At 31.6% G+C, this 22,070-nt stretch overlaps 4 protein-coding genes across 12 annotated transcripts in view; 2 read left to right on the top strand and 2 right to left on the bottom strand.

The window, feature by feature from the left end:
• Positions 1-7,577, top strand: part of Klp98A (kinesin-like protein 98A) — a 39,158-nt gene extending 31,581 nt beyond the window's left edge. For both annotated transcript variants that reach the window (XM_085189598.1, XM_085189597.1), the window contains 6 exons: positions 396-604; positions 959-1,175; positions 1,722-1,761; positions 2,012-2,178; positions 2,651-2,839; positions 3,291-7,577. In XM_085189598.1, coding sequence (XP_085045724.1) covers positions 396-604; positions 959-1,175; positions 1,722-1,761; positions 2,012-2,178; positions 2,651-2,839; positions 3,291-3,326 — 858 coding nt within the window. In that variant the 3' untranslated portion in view covers positions 3,327-7,577. The remainder of the gene's footprint in view (positions 1-395; positions 605-958; positions 1,176-1,721; positions 1,762-2,011; positions 2,179-2,650; positions 2,840-3,290) is intronic.
• Positions 7,566-10,487, bottom strand: LOC146537048 (EEF1A lysine methyltransferase 1). 8 transcript variants are annotated; one of them, XM_085189607.1, is made up of 4 exons: positions 10,404-10,487; positions 9,162-9,321; positions 8,755-8,905; positions 7,566-8,343 (listed from the first exon to the last, which is right to left on the bottom strand). In XM_085189607.1, the coding sequence occupies exons 2-4, from the start codon at positions 9,312-9,314 to the stop codon at positions 8,000-8,002; spliced, it is 648 nt and encodes a 215-aa protein (XP_085045733.1). In that variant the 5' UTR covers positions 9,315-9,321; positions 10,404-10,487; the 3' UTR covers positions 7,566-7,999. The 8 variants fall into 8 exon arrangements, with proteins under 8 accessions (XP_085045733.1, XP_085045729.1, XP_085045727.1 ...); XM_085189603.1 differs by lacking the exon at positions 10,404-10,487 and adding an exon at positions 10,022-10,176; XM_085189601.1 differs by lacking the exon at positions 10,404-10,487 and adding an exon at positions 10,022-10,174 and having other exon boundaries at positions 9,162-9,436.
• Positions 9,911-10,996, top strand: Naa80 (N-alpha-acetyltransferase 80). The gene is made up of 2 exons (XM_085189609.1): positions 9,911-10,045; positions 10,378-10,996. The coding sequence occupies exon 2, from the start codon at positions 10,385-10,387 to the stop codon at positions 10,979-10,981; it is 597 nt and encodes a 198-aa protein (XP_085045735.1). The 5' UTR covers positions 9,911-10,045; positions 10,378-10,384; the 3' UTR covers positions 10,982-10,996.
• A 374-nt stretch (positions 10,997-11,370) lies between these two features.
• On the bottom strand, positions 11,371-21,975 carry Rrp5 (Ribosomal RNA Processing 5). Its single transcript, XM_085189299.1, has 21 exons — positions 21,771-21,975; positions 21,558-21,701; positions 21,317-21,472; positions 20,973-21,120; positions 20,274-20,393; positions 19,828-19,988; positions 19,481-19,588; positions 19,054-19,191; positions 18,695-18,831; positions 18,136-18,320; positions 17,483-17,574; positions 16,943-17,098; positions 16,308-16,427; positions 15,871-15,951; positions 14,586-15,791; positions 13,844-14,056; positions 13,440-13,568; positions 13,083-13,238; positions 12,788-12,887; positions 12,158-12,323; positions 11,371-11,557 (listed from the first exon to the last, which is right to left on the bottom strand). Exons 1-21 carry the CDS (start codon positions 21,843-21,845, stop codon positions 11,398-11,400), a joined length of 3,951 nt encoding a protein of 1,316 aa, XP_085045425.1. The 5' UTR covers positions 21,846-21,975; the 3' UTR covers positions 11,371-11,397.
• Positions 21,976-22,070: the final 95 nt, after the last annotated feature.

The raw sequence follows: 22,070 nt of genomic DNA, 5'->3' as shown, positions 1-22,070 counted from the left end.
ACATAAAATGAAAACCGCGTCGCGCCCATCTGCAGCTAGCTTTAGAATGGCCATGACTCGTTCAACATTGACCATACTGTAATGAACTTAAATCATATCTAGTTAAGGTTCTGAAAGTATACTTCTTATTATATTTATACACATTTGCTTATACATTATCATTTCGATATCTTGAAGAGAACAATAGATTTGAAATTATTATATACACAAAAATCAGCTTTATGCTATTTTTGTTTAAAGTAGGGTAGACAGAAACAACCTGCTGTAAACATGAACACTATTAACATGTGTTGAGTTTCTAGAACTAAACGCCACGCTTTTTAGTCATATTTATTAATTTATTATTTTAATAATCCTATTTTAATTTAACAGTTTAACCTTATTTTTGTTTAAAGGTGCTACAGGAACTCCAAAAGAAATACGTTCGTCTAGAAATGGCGCTCCAGTACTCGTTCTTCGACAACCAGCCACACAAGCGCACCATCATGGTGACCCCCATACAGGAAACACCCTCGCTGACGCTCAGCGAGAGCGACATGCAAGTATCCACCGAACATGCACATGTTAAGGAAGAAAACTGCTTTGAAGATCCACTGATCAGCAGGTAATTATATTAACGGGGTAGTTAGTGGGAATCTAGTGATAATACACTTCGTTCCACAAGCACCGTGGTGACTCCCATATAGAAGACGCTCATGCTGATACTCAGCGAGAGCGATATGCAAGTGTCCACCGAACATGCACATGTTAAAAAGTGTAGCTTGGTAGACCCGCTGGCTCGCAGTTTTTAATTTTAAGATGATTTCTGTTAGCAGGCTAGATAGAGAGAACCGACCTACAACCGTTGCGTTTACAATCACACCCTTGTGCCCCTGCGTCACGACGGCCTTAATATAGTTATATGTAACTATATAACTGTAATATCAATTTTTAAGATACACTACAATTTTTATTGAAGGTTAAAAGAAACCGAGGTGGAAGCATCTGACAATGTATCCACTTCCAACGACGAGTTACCCACGGAACAATCGTGGCGTGATCCCTTACGGGACCCATTGAGAAACTCTCTGGACCCCATGGACCCCCTGAGGAACTCTTTTGACCAACTGGAGCCCCGCACTGACCATGACCCGCCACGTATACATGCCGTGCACCCCTCGGCCTTAGCTATTTCGGTATGTAGAAAAAGGTCGTCCTTTTGTTAACTTTTTATTAACTATTAGGTATATTTGTTTATTATTAAATGGTTTCCAATAAGCGCAGGTTTAAGGTATCACAACTTTTAAATTTTTATACATTTTTTAAATTTGTTATATTATATTGTTCTTTCGCTCATAGATACAAATATATATAAAAAAATATATATCTACCTCAATAGGCTAACTCATGTATTGGACTAACATAAAATGTGTTTAAAGGAACTGGATGGGAAAATATGGTTCATTCGCTCTCAATGGTTTTTATTTAAAGCTATTGGCCACTTCATCCTTGCCCTGAGAAGACAAAGAGCGGCGTTGAGTTTCATTATTCAACACGCAATGCCCCAAGAAGGCAGGAAGTAGGAATCGGAAGTACCTTAAAACTAAGTTCCTAGATTCCCTCTATCTTTCCTGCTATCTATCCCATTTAGGAAAAAGGAGAGCAAAGTGACTTGACACTAAGACTTGCGTAATAATATGTGAAGTTAAATAAAATAATATTTTATTAATGTTATTTTCTAGGACTATGGTGTAGAAGGCCTAATGCATCCTGTGGACTTTGGTGAGTCGAATATTATAAATTAAATATTTTAGGCTTATTTGCATTTTGTTGAATATATAATATTTTGATTTATTATTCATATATCAAGAACTATAAATAACTTGAATACAGAAAAATATTTAGAAACGTATAAAAAAAGGAACAAAGCTGAACCCGAACCCGCTCGACGCGATAGTCCATCCCTTTCACTCCACCATAATACACTAATAGTTATGTCTCCCTCTAACTCTCGTACATTGTCGTTTCTCAGCACAAGTAGTATGCGTGCCGGGGTGGGTGACGCGCGGTGCGGGCGCGCGCACGCACCACGAGTACGAGGTGCGCGTGCGGCTGCCGGGGGCGGCGTGGGCGCTGTTGCGCAGGTACAGGCGGTTCCGAGACCTGTATCTGGCTGCGAGGGCCTTGTATGGGGATAAGGTGAGATTTTGGGTTTATGGATTTAAATTTGGTAACTCTAATTGTGACCCTTGAACATTTGGGTAAAATGAATGAAAGCGCTGGCGCTTAGCCACCTCCTTGATTTGCTATTCTCCAAACAATTTCTTCTCTGTGCTTTAAATGTAGATAGAAATAATAAGGTAAAAAGTCTTTATTGCACATTTACAAGGATTACAACGATTTTTTTATCGCCGTGACTGTCCGCTTGTATGATATATGCGGGATACAGCATGATGTCTTTGTATCATGGTGCCTTTTTTATTTTGCTCGATCTTGTATTGGTGTTTGGTTCAGTTTGTAATGTTACAAACTTGAACAGGGTGAAGCAAACTAAGTGTTTTAAATTTTAAATGTTGATAGTAAGTTAATCTTGTTAATTTTCTGCATGTTACATTCAAATCCCAATAATTAAAACAAAAAAATAACCACTTCCATTATGTGTTACACGCAGATAGCGGCGATTCCTTTTCCTGCCCGAGCGTTGTGGTCGTCGGAGGCTTTAGCGCGTAACCGCCGGCCGCAGCTAGAGGCGTTCTTGCGGCGGTTATTAACCGTCTGCGCGGCGGATAGACGCTGTCCACTGCACGCCGCGCCGCTCACCAGGGAATCTCTGGTCGCTTTCTCGCCTTTCTTTAGGAAGGTTAGTGAACGTTTTATATCAATTCATTCCTTTATTCCATTCCATGAAGAAATATTATTTAAATTTATATTTCCAATATTCGCTCCACTGTCGAGGAATAGCGCAGCGTTGAGTTCTGCCACTCAACACATATGCCTCCATAATTTGGCAGAAAATGGGAAACGGAGTCTTAACACTAGGTTCCTTCTGCCTACCCTACTGTGCGCGAGATACAGCGTGAAGCTGATTTATGATTTTATTTATTCTATTCATTAACTCACTTTAATTATTCTATTTGATAGGAGATGTCTATATGTATAAATATATAATTCCAAAACACTACGTAAGAGGAGGAGGATCTTATAAATGTAAAGTGGTGTGACTAAGACCGGAGAGGGGTCAAATCATGAAATTTTTGCGACGTAATTTATACATGTTTTTTATGTGATAAATATACGTATTTTAAACACAGGGCGTATTCGAAAGCGGCAAGTGCGGCACGGGATGATGGCGCGCGGAGCTAGTGGCGGCCGCCCTCCGCCGCGATACGCGACGATTGGCTCGTGCGGTCACCCGCGCCGCCGAGCTGCTGCTGCGGGTCGCCGCGCTGCTGCTGCTGCTGCTCGTGCTGCTGCTGCTGCGTGCGAGGCGGAGGCGGTGAGTGTACTGCTGCTGCTGCATAATACACGTTACAACTGGTCGCAGTTGATAGCAATTGTGACGTTGCGGCTGCTGCTGCTCGGGAGGTTAAGGCGGCGAGTGAGGGCACAATACACATCAATACTGGTTAACACTGGTCTTGCTCGTGCTGCTGCTGCTACCTCAATAGATTGAATCGCATTTGTACTGAATAGTATGTATGTTAGGAAAATATATAGTTATTCTTTATTTTCTTAATAAAAATAACTACATTGTATGAATTATATGAATTGCTGCTCTGTTGATTTTGATTTAAATAATTTCTTTGTGGTATTTTAACTGCAAGCGATAGTTTTTACCGCTGAAAAGTCTTAACTGAACTTAATCGAAATAGTTCCTTTCTTTACAAAAATATTTGTGGTGTATTTGTAATATATTTCCTTACACAAGTAATTGTAGTTCATCTGTATTTTCAATAAAATCAACATAAGTACTTATCTAGATTAATAATAGACAGTTTTGTAAACAACATAATACCATGTTACCTTTATTGCCACTCATTGTGGTGTTTAAAAATATAATACAATAGTACAAAAGAAAAATTTCGTAATAAAATATATATACTTATATTATAGTGTAATTTATATTAATTTGTTTTTCATTTGAAAAGTTCTAAACTCTCTGATCTCTCAATAAGTCTAAAAACCCATGCAGATGTACTATGATAATAGACTTAAATTTCCCCAGCAAAAAAAATTGTCAGAGCACTTCCTCCAAGCTAAACAAATTATTTTTTTTTTGTAAAAATCCTTTAGGAATTGTGTTAGTTTAAAATCATAGACAATATAAAATCATTATATTCAAATACATATGTAACAAGTACTTAGTTCTATAAAGATCATTTCTTTAAACTAAATACATATTACAATATCCAGATTTTATTAATATTCTCCATAAAGACTTAAAACGAGTAGAAGCCTTACATAAAAAAGGGAAAAAAATATATTTACAAATGACAGTAGAAATCAATATTAGTATGGTTAATCGAATTACCTTATTAGTCCCCTGTGCCTTTGAATTCAATTAAAATACATCCTATATATATTTTTTCAATCAATAAAAACATAATAATCAATTAATCAAAAATATTTTATTATATATTGAAAAGTTATGTAGGTTTAGCAGCAGCTCGAGTTAATTAGAGAGTTAATTCTTAGTAAATTTTTCAAAATTAAAAAATCTTACACTCATTCATTAACATTATTATAAAACAACTTGAACAATTGAATGATTGTTTTTTTATCTGTCAAAACATCGTTAGTAAATGAATGACCGAGGGATGTCCTTGACTGCTTTGTTCTTTGACAATTCCTAGAGATATATTGATTTGCTGGAAGTTTCGATTGCGTATAAAGTTAATTTGACAATAATAAGTTCTTTTGTTTATTTTGATTAAATGTACTTGTACGACTGTAGCATATTTTTTACAGATTTTATAATCTGTGTTAATCTTAGTCGTATCGAAATATTGAGATATAATTCCTTACGTTAAAATGAAATGAAAAGACATTTATGTTAATTTTTTTTAATCTAAGGTACATACGAGCGATATGTATATTTTTTATATCTTACATTATTTTCTTTATTATATTTCAATCAATTGAGCCCTTCATATGGAGCCGAGATAAAAAATATCGAAAACTATATCGATTTTTTTAATGATATTTTCCTGAAGCAGTACATATACATACGCGTCACTAGCTCCCAAAATTACCTCTAATCGAGGAAAACTTAATTGTATTAAAGTAACTAACAAAAATAAGATATGTTCCCTCTAATACACATTTAAATAATATTTTTATATAAAAATTTAAAAAATCGATTGAATATTCGATCTTGGTCGACTGAAAATCGATAAAAATAAACTTCAGGCATATTTAATATTTATACATGTAACGTGAATAGTTTTATATTTTTGTGCAATAAATGGTTTTCAAAACTAACATTTTTTAAGTTTTTGTATATATTGGAAGTTTTCTAAAAAGGCACATTTATAACAAGAAAAAGAGGAACACTACAAAAGTATACGTTCAAATATAATATTTTAAATAGGCATTTATACAACTTACTTAGTTCGCTACTAATTTCGATACATATTTCTCGCGAGGTTTTTATTTATATTTTCTCTAACACTATAGGGCGCAAACATGTATGAAATAAGATGTAGAAAATGACAATACATCCGCTGTGTACATTAATTTATAGAGCCCGATTTAATAAATGAATTGAGTTAGTCACAGGGTTAAAAATGAAATAATAACATATTTAAAAAAAATGGCAAATTTATTTTATCTGTCGATATTTTATAAACTTATAGTAACACATGGTCTAAAATATCTAGCTTTGCTTTACTTTTTTTTAAATTTACAATAAGTTTACGAAATTCTTCTGTATTTACATTTTTTTACAAAAGAAACAAAATTAAATAAGCATTATATCGTCACATAAACTTTATCATAAACTATTAGGCCTATTAATTAAAAAATCACGTTTGAACGAATTTAGTAAATATAAGACGGGGCGATCTGCATATCTGGCACGTTGAGTGTTGCCATAAACTTAATATTTTGAATGATGTGCAATAATTATTGCAATTTAACCCCTCATTTTAACTATTGTGACAATAGCCTCGAGTTATGTATAACGTAGAAAGTATAACGAATATTTATAGGAAACGTGATAGATTATTTTAGTACAAATATCGCACATTCTCAATTTATTTTTAATCTATAACATTTCGATATATAAACTAATTATTGCATTATTTACATCACTACAGCGTAATATAGTATATTTTTTTCTATTGTGTAATTTATGTTATCTGTGGTATTAGTTTATTCATTTTAATAATATTTTCCTGTATCACATTGAAATTGTTTTTAACATTAGTTATTAGGAAATAAAGGTTTTCTCATTGCCTTCTTTTAATTTTGTTATTTGAAATTTCACAATTTTTCTTTCCATAAATACATATACTGAAATAAATAATATTAAGTTATTAATTGATAATTGTTATTTATTTTAGCTTATATATTATTTAGTGTAATTTATGAGATGTCCAGTTATTATATGGCCTTTATATTGTAAAAGTATTTTCTACTTATTGTATGTGTTCTAAAAATAGTAAAAATACATTTTAAGATTATATTATAAGTATATTAGCGAAATAAACTTAATATTTTTTCAATGTTGGTAACACTAGTGGGTAAAGGCCTTGAATAAATAATTGAATAGATGTGTGATTTGTATCAGAATATATGATGTATCATTGACTTACTCTCCAATAAAATATTTTTTCTTATTCTATATATAAAGCCTGACCTGAGCTTGGGCTGTATACTATTTTTATAACTAAATATATATTTTTTATGCTGTCGCAGCATAGCGATACAGCTTCTGATTGTAAACGTGACAGTTGTGGGTGCGATTCCCATTCGGGAGAATGAATTATTTTTATTTCCTCGCTCTGGTAACAACGTGCTAAAGTGCAGTTTCCTGTTTCGCCACTTATCTCGTAGTGTCTCGAAAATTTGGCGATGCTCAGGGAATAGAGTGTCTTAGCACTAACCTCTGATCTATGTGAGTTACAGAGTAAGGCTAAAAAAAAAATATTGTTAAGATATTCAATTAGTTTGATGGTGTTTGTAAATACTGTTATTTCAACTGTTTCTAAAATATATTTTTATTATAAACTATATTTGTAGTGTCATTAGTAGGATCTGGGATGGGCATAAAGATATCATATCTGTATAATTAAATTTTATTATTTTGTTTTTAAATGACCTAAAATAATAAAAAGGTTATTTAAATTAAAATATTAAAACAGATTTCAATGTCCATCTCTGAAATAAACTATATACTTAATTAATATGAGGCCTTTCTGAATTAAACATGTTTACAACAATTACTCATTTATTTATTGGAAGTAAGTTTGATTGTCTAGAATTGTTGCTATGGAGGTTTTAAAGTTAGATTATTCATATTTAAAATGTTAACCTGCATAATGGACGACAAAGGAATAATTTTGTTAAGAATAAAATGCAAAATGTTTTTGAGAAAAGAGTTTTATTTCACTTTCCCTTATACTATAATAAATAAAATATATTCAGTTCATCTATTTGTAACACAAAAAATGTAAATTTGTAAAATTCAAGTACTTCTTGAAACTTCCTTCCTCTCAAGGGCTTTTTCGCCTTATTAACCAATAAGTTCATATGGAAACATATTGAAATAATACAAATGTATAATATATTCGACATAGATCGAAAAGTACATATGGAGAAGATTATTTGGATGATTTCCAATTTAGCTGGTTGAAATCTTGGTGCATTTTTATATCAAAATATGTTATTAAAAAAAAGTAGACATTTTTAATTTAAAAAAAGTCTTAAGTGTTATTGAATTGCATACATTGCATTAACAAACAACCCAAGAACTATTGTCAAAAGGAATGGCATTATAGTTAACTTATTTTCTCATTTATTATCTTAAAACCTCATCCAAATTGAAATTAGAGTAACAAGAGAACTCATTTGCCAAATTATTCCGATGTTGAGGTTGGAATTCACATTGATTTACACTTAATAATTTTTCCACATGTTCCTTCATAATGGCCCCGGTACAAACTATTATTTTATCTTTAGCTAACAGTTTTATTGTTTTTGATGTCTTTGTAATACATTCTTCTGCGAGGAATGGAGGATCAGCTACAACTATGTTAAAGGAGTGTGCAAGTTCTGGTGGTAATTTTTCTGGAGTGTTATAGTCGTAAAATATAAAATCAGTGCCATGTACTTCAAAGCGTCTGTCATATTCTAATAGGATCACTGTAACAAGAAAACAATTTCATGGTCAATTGAGGCTGTCATGGAAGGGGGTCTGTGACTAATGTGAGGTAGTGGGTTTGACTTCCACATGGTGCAAAGAACTGTTATTTATTAATATTTTAATTTCTTCGCTCTGGTGCAAGGCAAAAGTGTGGAGTTCTGCCACTCAACACACAATGCCTCGGTTGAAAATGGAGTGTCTTAATGCTAGGTTCCTTCTGCCTACCCTGGTATATGGGTTATACGGGATGAATCTGAGAAAAAACCAGTTTCAAGATTTTGCTACTTAGCAGGGTAGGTGAACTAAGTGTCAAAACATTTCGCCATCCACCTTCTGGTTAAATTCTAAACATTGTGTGTTGAACAATCATTTAAAGTATATAGAAAGTTTCAGTTCTTTTTATTACATACCATTAGCTCTATTTCCAACTTGTCTCTTCACTGGAACAAAAAGAGTAGGACAGGATATAAGTGCAACTTTTCCTTTATCTGGTAGGCACTTGTCAATTACTTTCACTAAAGCCTGCACTGTTGCTTCATTATACCAAAATTGACTTAATTGCTGCAAAAGGATTAAATATTTTAAATTATTTTTAAAAAATGATTAAAACTACTCTCTAAATTAGCAGCTGCACGCTTTTTCTTACATTTCTCTCTCACCCAATTTTTCAAGATATTGAGGTGAATGTTGACAGTGATCTGTCTACCAGTGCAGATATATTAAAACATTAAAAAAATATGTGGGAATCAAAACCACCACACTTACAATCAAACACTGTACTTACTTACTTAATTTACATTAATTAAAGTAGACTAACCCAGTTCTCTTCAAATAATATATTTTCATTTAATTGTTGTTTTGATTCTAAGTTTTCTAAAATTTCCTGCCTTTTCTGTTGTTCTATATAAAACTCCTGTAAAGCTGCAAATGTTTCTGCTGACAGTGTTGGTACATCATCATCTTCATCCATTGGAATACTTCAAAAATAAAAAATATATATTTATATTATATTTCAAGTTCCTTTTTATTCTTGTAATCCACTTTTCTAGGCATTTCACTCAGCATTTATAGATTTTAACATTATTCTTTCACCTAAAGCAGGACATAAAAAAATATAAATAATCAGTAGTTTTTAGTTCCTAAATTTTATTGTGTGATAAGATGACAATATAAAACGTTTCGTTTTTAATGATAAACTACACTACGTTAGAAACAACTGTTTGGTTTACTCTGTACCTAAGGCAGTTAAGTCTTCTAGTATCTAGTTATCTGTGAAATTGTTAGTACCTAATTAAAAAATTAAAGAAATTCAAAAACATTTCTCACAGTAATTCGAATAATCGATAAAATTCAGGACATCTGGCAACGATGATTTAGCTGGTGCTAATGAATCTCGTGGGAAATGCGTTTGTAGTGGCATGTCCAAAAAAACTAAATTTATAATAAGTAATGTATATATCCAACAAACAAGTTTCTCTAGTTTAAGCACTTGAAATAAACTTGAACTTACTTTGAAACTTTAGTTTAAAAAGTATTTGGTAATTTGAGACTATAGAAAATGTGACAGCCGAATGAAAAATAGGTTAGTTTTCTTTTAGCCAGCATGTAAGTGAATACACCGCTTCCTTTAAAAAAAAATAATGTAATTACCAATTTCCTGACACATGATTATCGTACCTGAGTTTTCTCTGCACAAAATAGGTAAGGAAATAAAATAATTTTTTAAATGTTTATAAAATATGGTGTGAAAATGTAAAAATTAAATAACAAATTTAGGATATAATATGATAATTATATATTAGCCGTCAACTTGACATTGACAGTGACATTGTGCTTATTTTTCCGACATCATTTAATGGAGCTATTTAAATAATTTTGTCGACTAATAAAATTTAATTAAAAAATCAAACGTTTTTTATAAACTAATATGTAACACTAATAAACTATAACATACTAATTACTATTAAAACTTATATCCTATAATACAAAATTGATTGTAAAGATTGTTCTGAAATATCACATTTGTTTTACAGAACAAAAATGGAATACAATAACTTACAACTATTAAAACTACATGAACACCCACATTATTTAAAACCTTGCTGTGAACTAATAAATGACGAATGGCCTCGCAGTATAACTGCCCGGATGATGTCACTTGTTGCTTCTTGTGACAAATTACCAACAAGTTTAATATTAGTAAATGATCAAAAATCGATTCTGGGTCACGTTAAGCTCACACCTATACCAAGTATGCCGAATAGCTGTTTCATTGAAACAGTAGTTATTTTAAAATCTATGAGAGGAAAGAAATTAGGAACTCATTTAATGAAGGAAGTTGAAAAATATTGTAAAAATGTATTAAAATTGGAGATGGTGCATTTATCTACGAAAGGGCAGGAGAGTTTTTATGCTAAGTTGGGATATGAAATATGTGCACCCGTGTCTATTTATGGCAGTAGTGTTACTAATGACAATACATTGTATTCTATGATTAATTCCTTTATAAGAACTAATATAACTACAATTAATTCAATCTCTCCACCACCCCCACCACCGATGCCAGAACCCCAAGCTGTTAATAATAGTACTATTAAAACAAGCAAAACATTTATGTTTAAGTATTTAAGTGAATAAAAAATTATTACTGTGTGTATATCTTTTAATTATTTTTGAAATAGTTAATTTTGTACCTGACTGTACCCGCCGTTTTCGAAACATAAGGTTGCCTCACCCTAGCCCATAATAAAATAAATTAAATAAAGAAAATTCCCATAGAAAAAAAATGAAATTATGAACGCGTTCTAGTAATACGTATTTGTTTTGACGCTCTAAGCGTTATGTAGCACTCAAGTGATATTTTTACTAAATAAAGTTAGTAAAAAAACCATGTAGAAAAGAATAGTTTACTCGAAAAAGAGCATTCGTAATCTTTAGTTTTCAATTACATAGATAAAATCTTATGCAATGCGTTATTAAACACCCCAATACCTATATTCTTTTCAATATAAAAAGAAACACCAAGATAATAATTAAAATAATTTATTTATTATTTAAAATTGTGCTTTATCTATAAATTCAAGCGCACGTTGTCGTATCGTCTCAGCTTGTTCCTGGTCCCCTATTTTCTCCTCTGCTTCGATCCATTTCTTGTATAAAATCTTCATTTTCCTCGCTGGTAACTTCTGTGACGTCATACGTTCCATTACTTGTCTGGAAATAAAAAAATATATTTAAAAGATATTTTTGATGCCGCTTTGTTTGTAGGTAGGCATTAAATTTCTAGCAAGTAAGTATTACTTTTAACGCGGCTACAATTTTTTTTATTAATATAAGAAAGTTGCATATTAAAAAATCATATTTATTGTACTTAAACCTCAAAAAAGATATAATGTTTTCCTACGTGAATTCCTATGTTTCTGAATTATAAAAAAAAACTTGATTAGAATTTAAATTCACATCCATCCCGTAGCCGATCGCACTCGGCGTACTTTTTTCAAATATTATTTTTATGAATACTTAATAAGCCTTTTATATTTATTTCCGAATTGTAATATTACCAAAATATTACAATTAATCGTTAAATAGTGACAAGTTGGAAGATTAGAAATCTTCCAACTTGCCACTATTTAACGATTAATTGTTCAAATAACCCTCTAGCTAGACCTTTCGACGTCTATCCCACTAAGCAACATCCACCCGCTGCAAGACTATGGTCCCCAAGCGACGCCAAATCCATATAGCTCTCGAAACTTTAAAACCCCCTACACCCAACTAACGCCCAAAATCCCCTACACTCTCTACTCTACTCACCTAACCCTCTCTACGTCTCTCCCGCTGAGCAACATGTCCACATAGGCGCAACACACGTCCACCCGTTGTGGGTAAATAGCGATCACTTGTTCAAATAGCGCTTCAGCCCGTTCACGGTCGCCATGAGATCGCTCGAGTTGAGCGAAACGGACTAGGAGAGTTACATCTGGAATGTATATTTAGAAATAATGTTATATGAAATAATAGTAGTACACAATAATATTGCGGCGTTGAGTTCCGCCAGTCGAGATGCAGTATCCCAAAAATAGGGCGGTGCGTGGAGGTTCCAGGTTCCAGGGTTCCAGGCGATACAGCATGAAGTTAAAATAACGTTTATATTTTATTTATTACGAAATCTCTATGCGGAAGGTAAAGTATGAAGTTTTATAGCCACTCGGATGATAAATATATAACTTAGATGATACCAATTTAAAGAACAATATGAAATTAAAAAAAATCATAACATAAAACACGTGTTTGAGGCCGGTATGGCGTGGTATGGGTTTCCCTCCCACTCACGAAAACGAAATATTTAATATTTTCATTTTTTCGCTCTGGTAACCTAAGCTCTCTGTGCCTGCTATATGCAGATTACAGCGTTAAGTTTTAGAAAAATAAGAAAATACTCACGTTCTTTCTTCTCCAAGACCCCAATACCCTTCTGCATCACATATCTCGCTTTGTCGACTAATTCTGCCTTGTAGCACATTTCTCCACATCTGATGTACATCTGCATACATATAAAGTATTAACATAATGTAAAAAAATTGACATAAATACATTTAGTCCTTAAAATTAATACACATGTATTCTAGGGGGACAAGGCCTACCGGGCCATGAAACCCACAACCGTCGCGTTTAAGTTTAAGAACAATAAAGCATATATATGTATAAATGTAATTACTAATAAGAAAAACAGCTATACCTCCAACTGCCTCCTGTACTTTCTCATCATTAGGTCAACGAGGGTCACCAGCTCCTGGTGCTGGCTGGTGTCCATCAGTATATCCAGGAGTTTGGAGTGGATCTGGTATGTATCGTTCATTTGGAGTGCGTCTTCTAAGGTTTTTTGTTGGGTTTCCTGTTGAAAATGTGTATTTACTTACTTGTTTCATTTTCAATGAAAAATTATGTGCAAAACAACAGATTAATTAATTAAATATTTGGACGTACAAATGTTTTTATGACTTAATAAACTATTAATTACTTCATAAATAGTATAGCGTGTTTATACATATATTAATATTTTTAACGCATAAAAATATTAAAAAATGAATCGAACCTTGGTACCAAACCTATGTTCCAAATTGAGTAGCGCGAGCCAAACGTTCAGTTTCTCAGCTTCCTCCCTAAAGTTTATTGTGTTTAGAGCTTTGCGCCCTACAGCTCTTGCTTTTTCTATTTCAGTTGCCTATTAGATAAAAAATCATTTATTAATTCATTCATATATTTTTTGTATAGCCATAAAAAATAATTAATGCTTCTGATGCAAACATGTGTTAGACAAAGTAAAAATTCTACAAAATATATATCTAAATTTCAATTGAAAACCCTTTGGTATATAATTAAAATACTTCATAGAGTGAATTAGTTCAAACAATATTTCTTTTTCAATATTACAAAAGAAACTATTATTATATAAAGATAATAAATCGATAATTCTTAAAAGCAAATAAAAAAACTCACTTGCAAATAAAAAGCCATATATGCGATCCACAATTCACTACAATTTGGCTCTGAGAGCAATGCCCTCTCGAACTGATCGGTGGAGCGAGGGGCGCTCTCGCTCTCAATCGCCCTCTTCTCTAAGGCCCTTATTCTCTTTTCTTCTTCTCTCGCTTTCGCTGCTTTCTCTGCTACGGTTAGCTTTTTTCGCTTCTTTTTTGGTTTTTCTTCAGCCTGTATATAGTAAATTTTTAAGTCAATAAATAATAATTAAACAATGTAAATCTATGTCTGCCTTAAAATACAGATATTTAACACTTCAGGATTAATTTCTGTATTATTTTAAAAAATATATAATTTTCTAAAAAAGAACCGTGAATAGAAGTGAATAACTACTTATATCTACTTAATAGAATATAATCAAATAAAATTAATTTAACTAAAATAAAATTCGTTTTCATGAAGATAAATTTGCAACATTAATGGATAAAAATTTGTATGCAGTATTGTTTGTTACAAAATTGATGCTATAACTATTTTTCGATCGGATAAATGGCGATCAACATTAATATAAATAGTAAAATCTTATGGCACCCGTTCTCCAGCCATTGGTAGTCGACTACCAATGGCTGGAGCTATCTCCAGCCATTGGTAGTTGACTACCAGAGGAGCACCAATAAAACCGGAGGCCTGGTTATTAATTTCAAAAAGGCAATGGACGTTGGATTTAATATTGAAAAAAATATTTTGTTGCAAAAATTACCTCCTCCTCACTACTGCTTGATTCCTCATCCTTCGTATTACTATCCAAAGTTTCTTCATTTAAGCTCCAAAAGTCCTTAACACTTGGTATTTCGATAACTGGCTTCAAAATATCCACAATTTTCACATTCTTTATTTTTTGTAGTTCTTCCATTTCTTCTTTATTGTCATCTTCATTGATGATTTTTTTATTTTTATCTTTCTTTTTACTTTTTTCTTTTTGTTTCGTACTTGGATCCAATTTTTCAATAATGCTCTTGGATACTACTAAATCTTTTTTCGTTTTCGCATCTTTGCTTGATTCTACATCAAATTCTTTTATTTTATTTTGTACAATTGTTAGCGTCTCCATTAGTTTCTTTATTCTTTCTTCAATTAGTAACTTCTCCATATTCATAGCTGTGTGATATTTCTTGTTTTTCGCATCCAATCCTTTTTTTTCTATCACTTCTATTTTATTCTCTATTCGTTTTATTCTGCTTGCCTTTGCTTTGATAGCTTTGAGCAGTGACACAACTCTCTTTTTATAATTTTTTGCTGTGATACAATCACGTAAGTCAATTAAATTTAAATCTTGAGGTGTTAATATTTGGTCACTGTCTTCGTAAATATCGGTTTCGATGGCGTCACTATCTTCTGACATTTCCTTTATTTTCTGTTCTTCACTTTGGTTTAATATATTTTTCTTTTTATTTACCTTCAAATCATTTGGTTCATCATCATCTTCAATATCACCTTCAATTGAATTGTTTTGTTTCTTTTTCTTATCTTTTTTCTTTTTTTGCTTTTTACTAGATTCTTCTACAACTTCAGTGTCTACAATTTTAAATAAATTCTCCTTATTTTTCTTTTGTTTTTTGTTATTTTCAATAAGTTTTGATTCATCAATATCCATTTCAGTTTGATCATTTGCATTTTTCTTTTTCTTTTTTAGCTTTTGAGGATGCGCTTCCTCTATATTTTCTTTAGCTTCGCTGTCTTTCTCTACTTCGATCTCTTCGTTTTCAGATGTTTTCCTTTTGTTTTTCTTTTGTTTCTTGTTATCTTTGCTTGGTTCTGGTTCATCTACGTCCATTTTAGTTTCTTTATCTGTCTTATTATCTTTGTTATTCTTTTTCTCTACTTTTTCTTGTTTTCTTTGTTTCTTCGGAGGAGGTTCTAATTCTTTTTCTTTGCCGTTTCTTTTAATAGGTTGTTTCTTTTTATCCTGTAACAGTGTTATATCTTATTATCTTCTTATCTTTAAAATTTATTACAAAATCAAATATGTATTTGTTGAAACTTACGTTTGGAATGAATGGCTTATTAGTGAGACTGCCGGACATCTTTTTGGTTTCAACGTTTACTGACATTACAGTACATTTGACCTGCATAATAAGAGTTATATGTAAAGTAACAAATTCATAAAATTTAGACGTGCCCTTTTCACACAATATAATAATAACATCGGTAGATATTGATATTAACTATTTTATTAATTAAAAGTATTTGTTTTAACATACAGCTTCACGCTGTATCACGCACACAGCTGGGTAGGCAGAGGGAACCTCGAATAAATATTTCCTTTCCTCGAGTGGGAATCGAACCCACAACCAGTCTATTTTGCAGCACGCTATGTGCCCCTGTGCCACGACTGGCCTCTATAAGTGAACGAGATAGACGAGGTAGAACGAGACTTACGTACAGCTTTACGCTGTATGTAAGTCTCGCTAAAAATACTTACTATTTGTCCTTGGTGGAAGGCATGAGTGAGTGTCTCTAATGGCTCATTGGTAACGAACTTGCGAGGCACGAACGCGGTTACATTGTTGAAGAATGATACTATGAGATAGTCGCGAATGTGCTGTAAATAAAAAAGTATAAATTACACAAATGATGTTTAAATTTACAAACGTTGTTTATTAAGGATATATACATCGCAGCTAGGGATAAATAGGGCGTCGTAGCACATTGATACATGTGACGACAATAAATGCGACAAGTTATGGGTTCGATTACTACTCGAGGAAATAAAATATATCATATTTTCATGTCTACGTTCTGGTAAGAAGGCAAAGCGCGGTGTTCAGTTTCACCACTCAACACGCAATGCCTCCAAAATTCCAAAATCGACGCTTGAATGCTCGTATCTTTTAATTGCGTTGACTAGCTTGTTTTTCGTGCTTCAAATATCGTAAACCTGAATATTTAATATTAATTTCAGTTTGATACCTCCACGTGATCTCGAAATAAATGGTCTTGAGAGACGGACAACAAAATGACCCTTATAAGGGTTCTATTTTTACCTTTTGAGGTAAGGAATGCTTAAAAAGGTGAAACTATTCATTTTTAATACATTTTTTTAATTAATACACCTACTGCTACAACCCCCGTATAGACTTTTCCGACTTCAGCTTCATCATAACTCTTGAGCGGTTCAACCTTCTCATCCAGGAGAGTGGGTTTCAAAGTCAGGGTCAACTGCTGCTTAGTGAGGTTCACGGCTAGAACACGCGATTTTACTTCTTGTCCTATCTAAAAAAATGGATTTGGGGTTAGATTTGTATTTTTCTTTCTTTTTTTAATTTCACGCTGTCCCGCACACAGCAGGATAAGCAAAGGGAATCTTTCCTAGATTTTTTTTCCTCTTTCCCAGGGTTATTATACTCTATTTCCATTAAGATTACTATTTTTTTAAAAAAATATTTAAAAAAATGGAGTGTCTTAACACTAGGTTCCTTTTGCCTGTTACTGTATACCTCGTACAGCAGGGTTTGTGCGATGTATACAGCGTGAAGCTGATTCTAAAGTTTATTATTTTTTGTAAAAATTTTTCGTAAATAGCACTTCTAAATTCAATTCATCAGTTGTTGAACTGAATATTTACTAGCTTACATTTTTTATATTACATTTTATTACCTTAAACTTCTTCTTAGGTAATTTAAAATTGCTCGCTTTTTTGGGGTCAATGAATACTCCTGTATCAGTCATATGTGACTGTGGTACGTAACCTGAAAAACAATAAAACAACATTTATTAATATTAATGTTTTCAGTCATTTATCCCTCGCTCCCTCGAGTTACTAGAACTCGAGGGAGCCTAGTCATCGTAACATTTTGTAATCCTCGCTAAAGAGAGAAAAATATTTTAGAAAACATATTAATAATTTACAGTGTGATGCGAACTTCCACCTCTTGGATACCACCCCAGAACCTATTACAAGTCACTGCATTCTAAGTCTCTTTTAAAAGGAATATGGCATTAATGCAATAGACTCACTCGATCACTCACTTTTTATGTTGAATCCCAGTAAGGCCCATATTTATAAATAACTATATAGATAAATACCCTATGGATGAAAACAGCATTTCAAGATCGGTCTTAGTGTTAAAAACGATTTATAAATATGGGCATAAGTTAAAACGCATTATAGGTAAATTAAATATAAACATATTTTTTGATGGGCATTTGAATCTATAACATATTAAACAGATAGAATAGAGATTTATGATCTTTAGATATATCTTTCAGTAATTTAATAAAAAAATATTTTTCGAATCAAACCCACTCACCGCTAACTCTTCCCACACTAACTCTCAAGTAGTTATCAGCGACCACACTGATTGTTCCTTCCACTATGTCCCCTACACTCAGTTGTGATAAGTTAAAGTATTTTTCATTGAGGGTAGCGGGATCATCGCTCACTGAGTATATGTAGTCACTTAGATTGTAACACAATATTCGTACTTTATGTGTACTGCCTGTAATTTTATCAGATATATTTAATATTATTGTTAATGATTTAAATATTTGCCTAGTTTCACGGTTTTTTTCTGGAATGTGAGTGTATTGAAAATATGTCAAATTATGCAGTGTTTAACACCAGGTTCGAGGTAACAGAAAGAGGTGTCTACCTTGCTATGTGAAGCAAAAAAAACTCTGTATATCTGATATTTTTTAATAAATATGTTTATAAGACCATATGACGTAATATCATAGCTAAAAGTAAAAATTGAGGAAGTCACATTTTTGATAGTTTATTCATAACCATCTCAATTGTACATTTTTATATTTTTCCACGGATAAGGTAAAATAGACAATTCTTATATTAATATAAAGATCAATTTATACTTGCCAAGAGGATAGGATTTTGCCAATACTTGTTCATCAGAGAGCTCTTCATGTATTGCTACCCTTCGGAGACTTAATATACCTATACTGCCTTCACCTAGTTTCAAATGTACTGACCTTCCTGTTATTTTTAGCACCTATAAATGGAAATAATAATAAATTAAAAAATATTTAAAAATTTAATAAAAAATCTAGTCAATTTAGAGTTTAATTAAAATTTTGAAATTTATTTTAAAATCAAATTTTGGGATAAAATTAAAATAAATATTTCATATAACAAATTTAATTCCAATAATTACTTATAACTGATTATTCTTATTATATTATTTAAGAGTTATAATGTACATATTTCAATTTACCTTAGCATCATCAATAATATCGCCATCTTTAAACTTCTGCTCAATATTTAAATCTGGATAAGAGGACTGGAAAATATCTTTCATAGTTAAATATGGTGTATTTTTTGGTGGTACTACATACAATAATCTTGCTCTTATCTGAAAAATAAAAATAATATTAAAATTTGTTATAGACACATGCTTTTTATAAAGGCTTGTCGTATCGCAATGGCACAGCCTATGACTGTAGACGTGACGGTTGTGCGGAATCAAACCTATAACTGTAGAACTTGGGAAAGTGAAATATTTTCATTGCCGCTTATAGCTTGAAGCAGAAAAAAAATTAAGAATAGAGTCTTCACAATCAAATGTGGAGGGAATCTCTTCTTTTAAATTTATCTCTATATAAGAAACGTCTGTAATATACTATAGTATACGTCAAACCTACCCTTTGTCCAAGTGTTGGTTTCTTTCCCTTCACAGTGTCAGCTTGATGCCTCTGTATGTACGCTGTCGAGTTATCCAATATGTATCCTTCGATACCATTGTCTAAAGGCTAAACAAAAAATAAAAATATAAACAAACAAACTAATATTATAATTTTTAATTGATATTAATTAATAAACAAGAGAATTAAAAAAGAAGAAGAAGAAAAAGGAAGAACAGAATTGAAAAAAATTACATATAATAGTTATTTGGTAAGAGGATGTTTTTTAATTTAATTTTTTTCTACCTGATTTTGAGTAACCAAATCAATGCTTAAATTATACATAAAAATAACCTCACAAGGATTACCTTGTCTACAGTAAAATCCAAGGAAGTGCCGGGAAACATAATGTTAGTTTTACGTTTTTGTATGCCACTCCGTAAATCTGTTAATGTAGTACTGAGCTTTATAACACTTGTGTCGATTGAAGGATTTGATTTTATAGTAGCCCATGTTAACATGCCGACATCTAAAAAGTAAGAAAAACTATATAAATGTATATATATATACATAAAAATTATGTGTTGTGTAGATTTTTAGGTAATTTTTACCTAATTGTGTGGATATAATAACATAAAATATTAAACACATTTAAATTCATTATAAAACATTTTCAATGCAGATTTTAAGTCACACATCACACACATAAGAAACCATGTAATATGTTTCTTATATTTACTTACTATTAATTATTAGTGTTTGAATAAATAAAAAAATAACATTAAAAAAAAATCAAATCATTTTAAACGCTTACGTAATTCAATATCAGGATTGGCAGCTCCTTTAGGCAAGAAGGCCCTAGTGTTTGGTATACCAATATCCATTACATAGCCATGATCTTCAACCGATGATACCGCAGCTTGAAGAAGAGCTCCTATTGATAATATAAAATTTTGTTAGAAATACTCCGGAAATTGTCGGAAATGTGTCATTAGCATAGTTCGTGCAGAGAATTACGAAATGAAATTAAATAAAATATAATCTTATCCCAGAGGAAAAGATATTTTTTTTGTAAAATATCTATATCATATTTTTTTCTTTAAAGCAATACCAGAGTATTGCGGCTTATTAGAGTATGATCAGATGTACTGAATATAATGATAGTGGGTTTAATTTTAACTTAGAAGAATATTTATACCTACATATAAATATGGTAATCATGATGTTTACAGTTTTACATGCTTACTCAGAAAAGGCATTTATTGGGTCCCAAAATGTGTCCTTGAAGGCACTAGGACAAAAGTATAACTATTTTTTTTCAACTTAGAGCAAATATACTTTATTCATTCCTTTATCCATCCCAAAATTCCAGATATTGTTTTTTTAGTGGTGGAATTAAAACTTTTTCTTGCCAGGGCATATAAATGAAAAATAATATTTGACTCCAAGTGATTATGTACAAATATCCAAGTCAAAAATTATAATTATTGATAATTTTATATATTATACTAACCTTTATGTAAGTCACTAAGTATTCTACTTCCATTTATGTGTTGTGGCATCATAGTCAACATTAGATTTTTTTCTGCCACTTCTAGCACTTTAACAGCCACATATTGTCCAGGTCTGAACATCTGTGGTAGCTCACAGACTTGATCTATCTGCAAAAGGCGACATACTCAAATATTAATGGTTCAGTTTATGTAAATTAAATATATTAAACATTAAGGAAATGTTTCTTTAAATAGTATATGAAATTAAAAGATACATGCACTGCATATTTGATAGTTGAGAAAAGAATTTTATAAAGCCTAATATAATGTGAAACATTAATGAAAAAGATTTTTATAATATTACCTGGTCATTCACATATGCTTCTAGTGTTTTATTATAAGCTTCACTTATATGACAAGCCATAACTGCACCACTCATTCTACATGGTAGTGCTATGTATATCTTAGTTTCCGTAACTTGTCTAACCCTTCCTAACAGTAGAAGGCCTTCTTTTACCACCTAAATTTTTTTAAACAATTAATTAAGTAACAAAACAAACGAATGTAAAAAAATTGTATATTTCATAATTATTTATTAAGTTAACCTTATAGTTCAGCCAAATTGAACAATTTTTATATGATTGGTCAACTTCTGTTTGAACATCATCAGATAAATATCCGTCATCATTTTCAGATTTCTTCTTCAAATTCTTTTTCTTTTTTTCTCCTTTCTCAGCGGCGCCTAAGAACTAAGAAAAATAAGGGTTAATTTAAATTTTATTAACAATAAGCATTATGGTATTTGTATAGTTACTTACATTTCCACTCTGTTTAAAATATGTTGTGGTAGGTTTTTTACCTCCTCTCGGAAAATATTCTTCGTTATCTGCCATTTTTGTTAAAAATTATAGTTAATAATTCTAGTTAAATAATAAATTATAGTTTATATTTAAAATTTGAGATAATCATAACAAACACACAACGAGCATGAAACTTTGAGGTTACAAAACGTTTCTTTTCACATTCACTTAACTGTCAAGCTGTCAAAATATATTACTACTATACTTAAAAAAGCATACCATTTCAGAAATCAATAATTATTAATAATATCATTTATG

This window comes from Heliconius melpomene, chromosome 8 (assembly GCF_056956725.1).
Source record: "Heliconius melpomene rosina isolate 202511_hmr_F chromosome 8, ASM5695672v1, whole genome shotgun sequence".
In the NCBI taxonomy this organism is placed as follows: Eukaryota; Metazoa; Arthropoda; class Insecta; order Lepidoptera; family Nymphalidae; genus Heliconius; species Heliconius melpomene.
The sequence above is the reverse complement of the archived record's forward strand: the minus strand, read 5'-3'. Positions and strand labels throughout refer to the sequence as shown.

Coding starts and splice junctions, on each gene's coding strand:
- LOC146537048 (XM_085189607.1), bottom strand. CDS start 9,314: ATGGATGAAGATGATGATGTACCAACACTGTCAGCAGAAACATTTGCA. Junction 8,906..9,161: donor TATTATTTGAAGAGAACTGG/GTTAGTCTACTT, acceptor ATCCTTTTGCAG/CAATTAAGTCAATTTTGGTA. Junction 8,344..8,754: donor AGTTGGAAATAGAGCTAATG/GTATGTAATAAA, acceptor TTCTTGTTACAG/TGATCCTATTAGAATATGAC.
- Naa80 (XM_085189609.1), top strand. CDS start 10,385: ATGGAATACAATAACTTACAACTATTAAAACTACATGAACACCCACAT.
- Rrp5 (XM_085189299.1), bottom strand. CDS start 21,845: ATGGCAGATAACGAAGAATATTTTCCGAGAGGAGGTAAAAAACCTACC. Junction 20,394..20,972: donor ACTTAGTGACTTACATAAAG/GTTAGTATAATA, acceptor TATTATCAATAG/GAGCTCTTCTTCAAGCTGCG. Junction 19,989..20,273: donor CAATCCTGATATTGAATTAC/GTAAGCGTTTAA, acceptor CTTACTTTTTAG/ATGTCGGCATGTTAACATGG.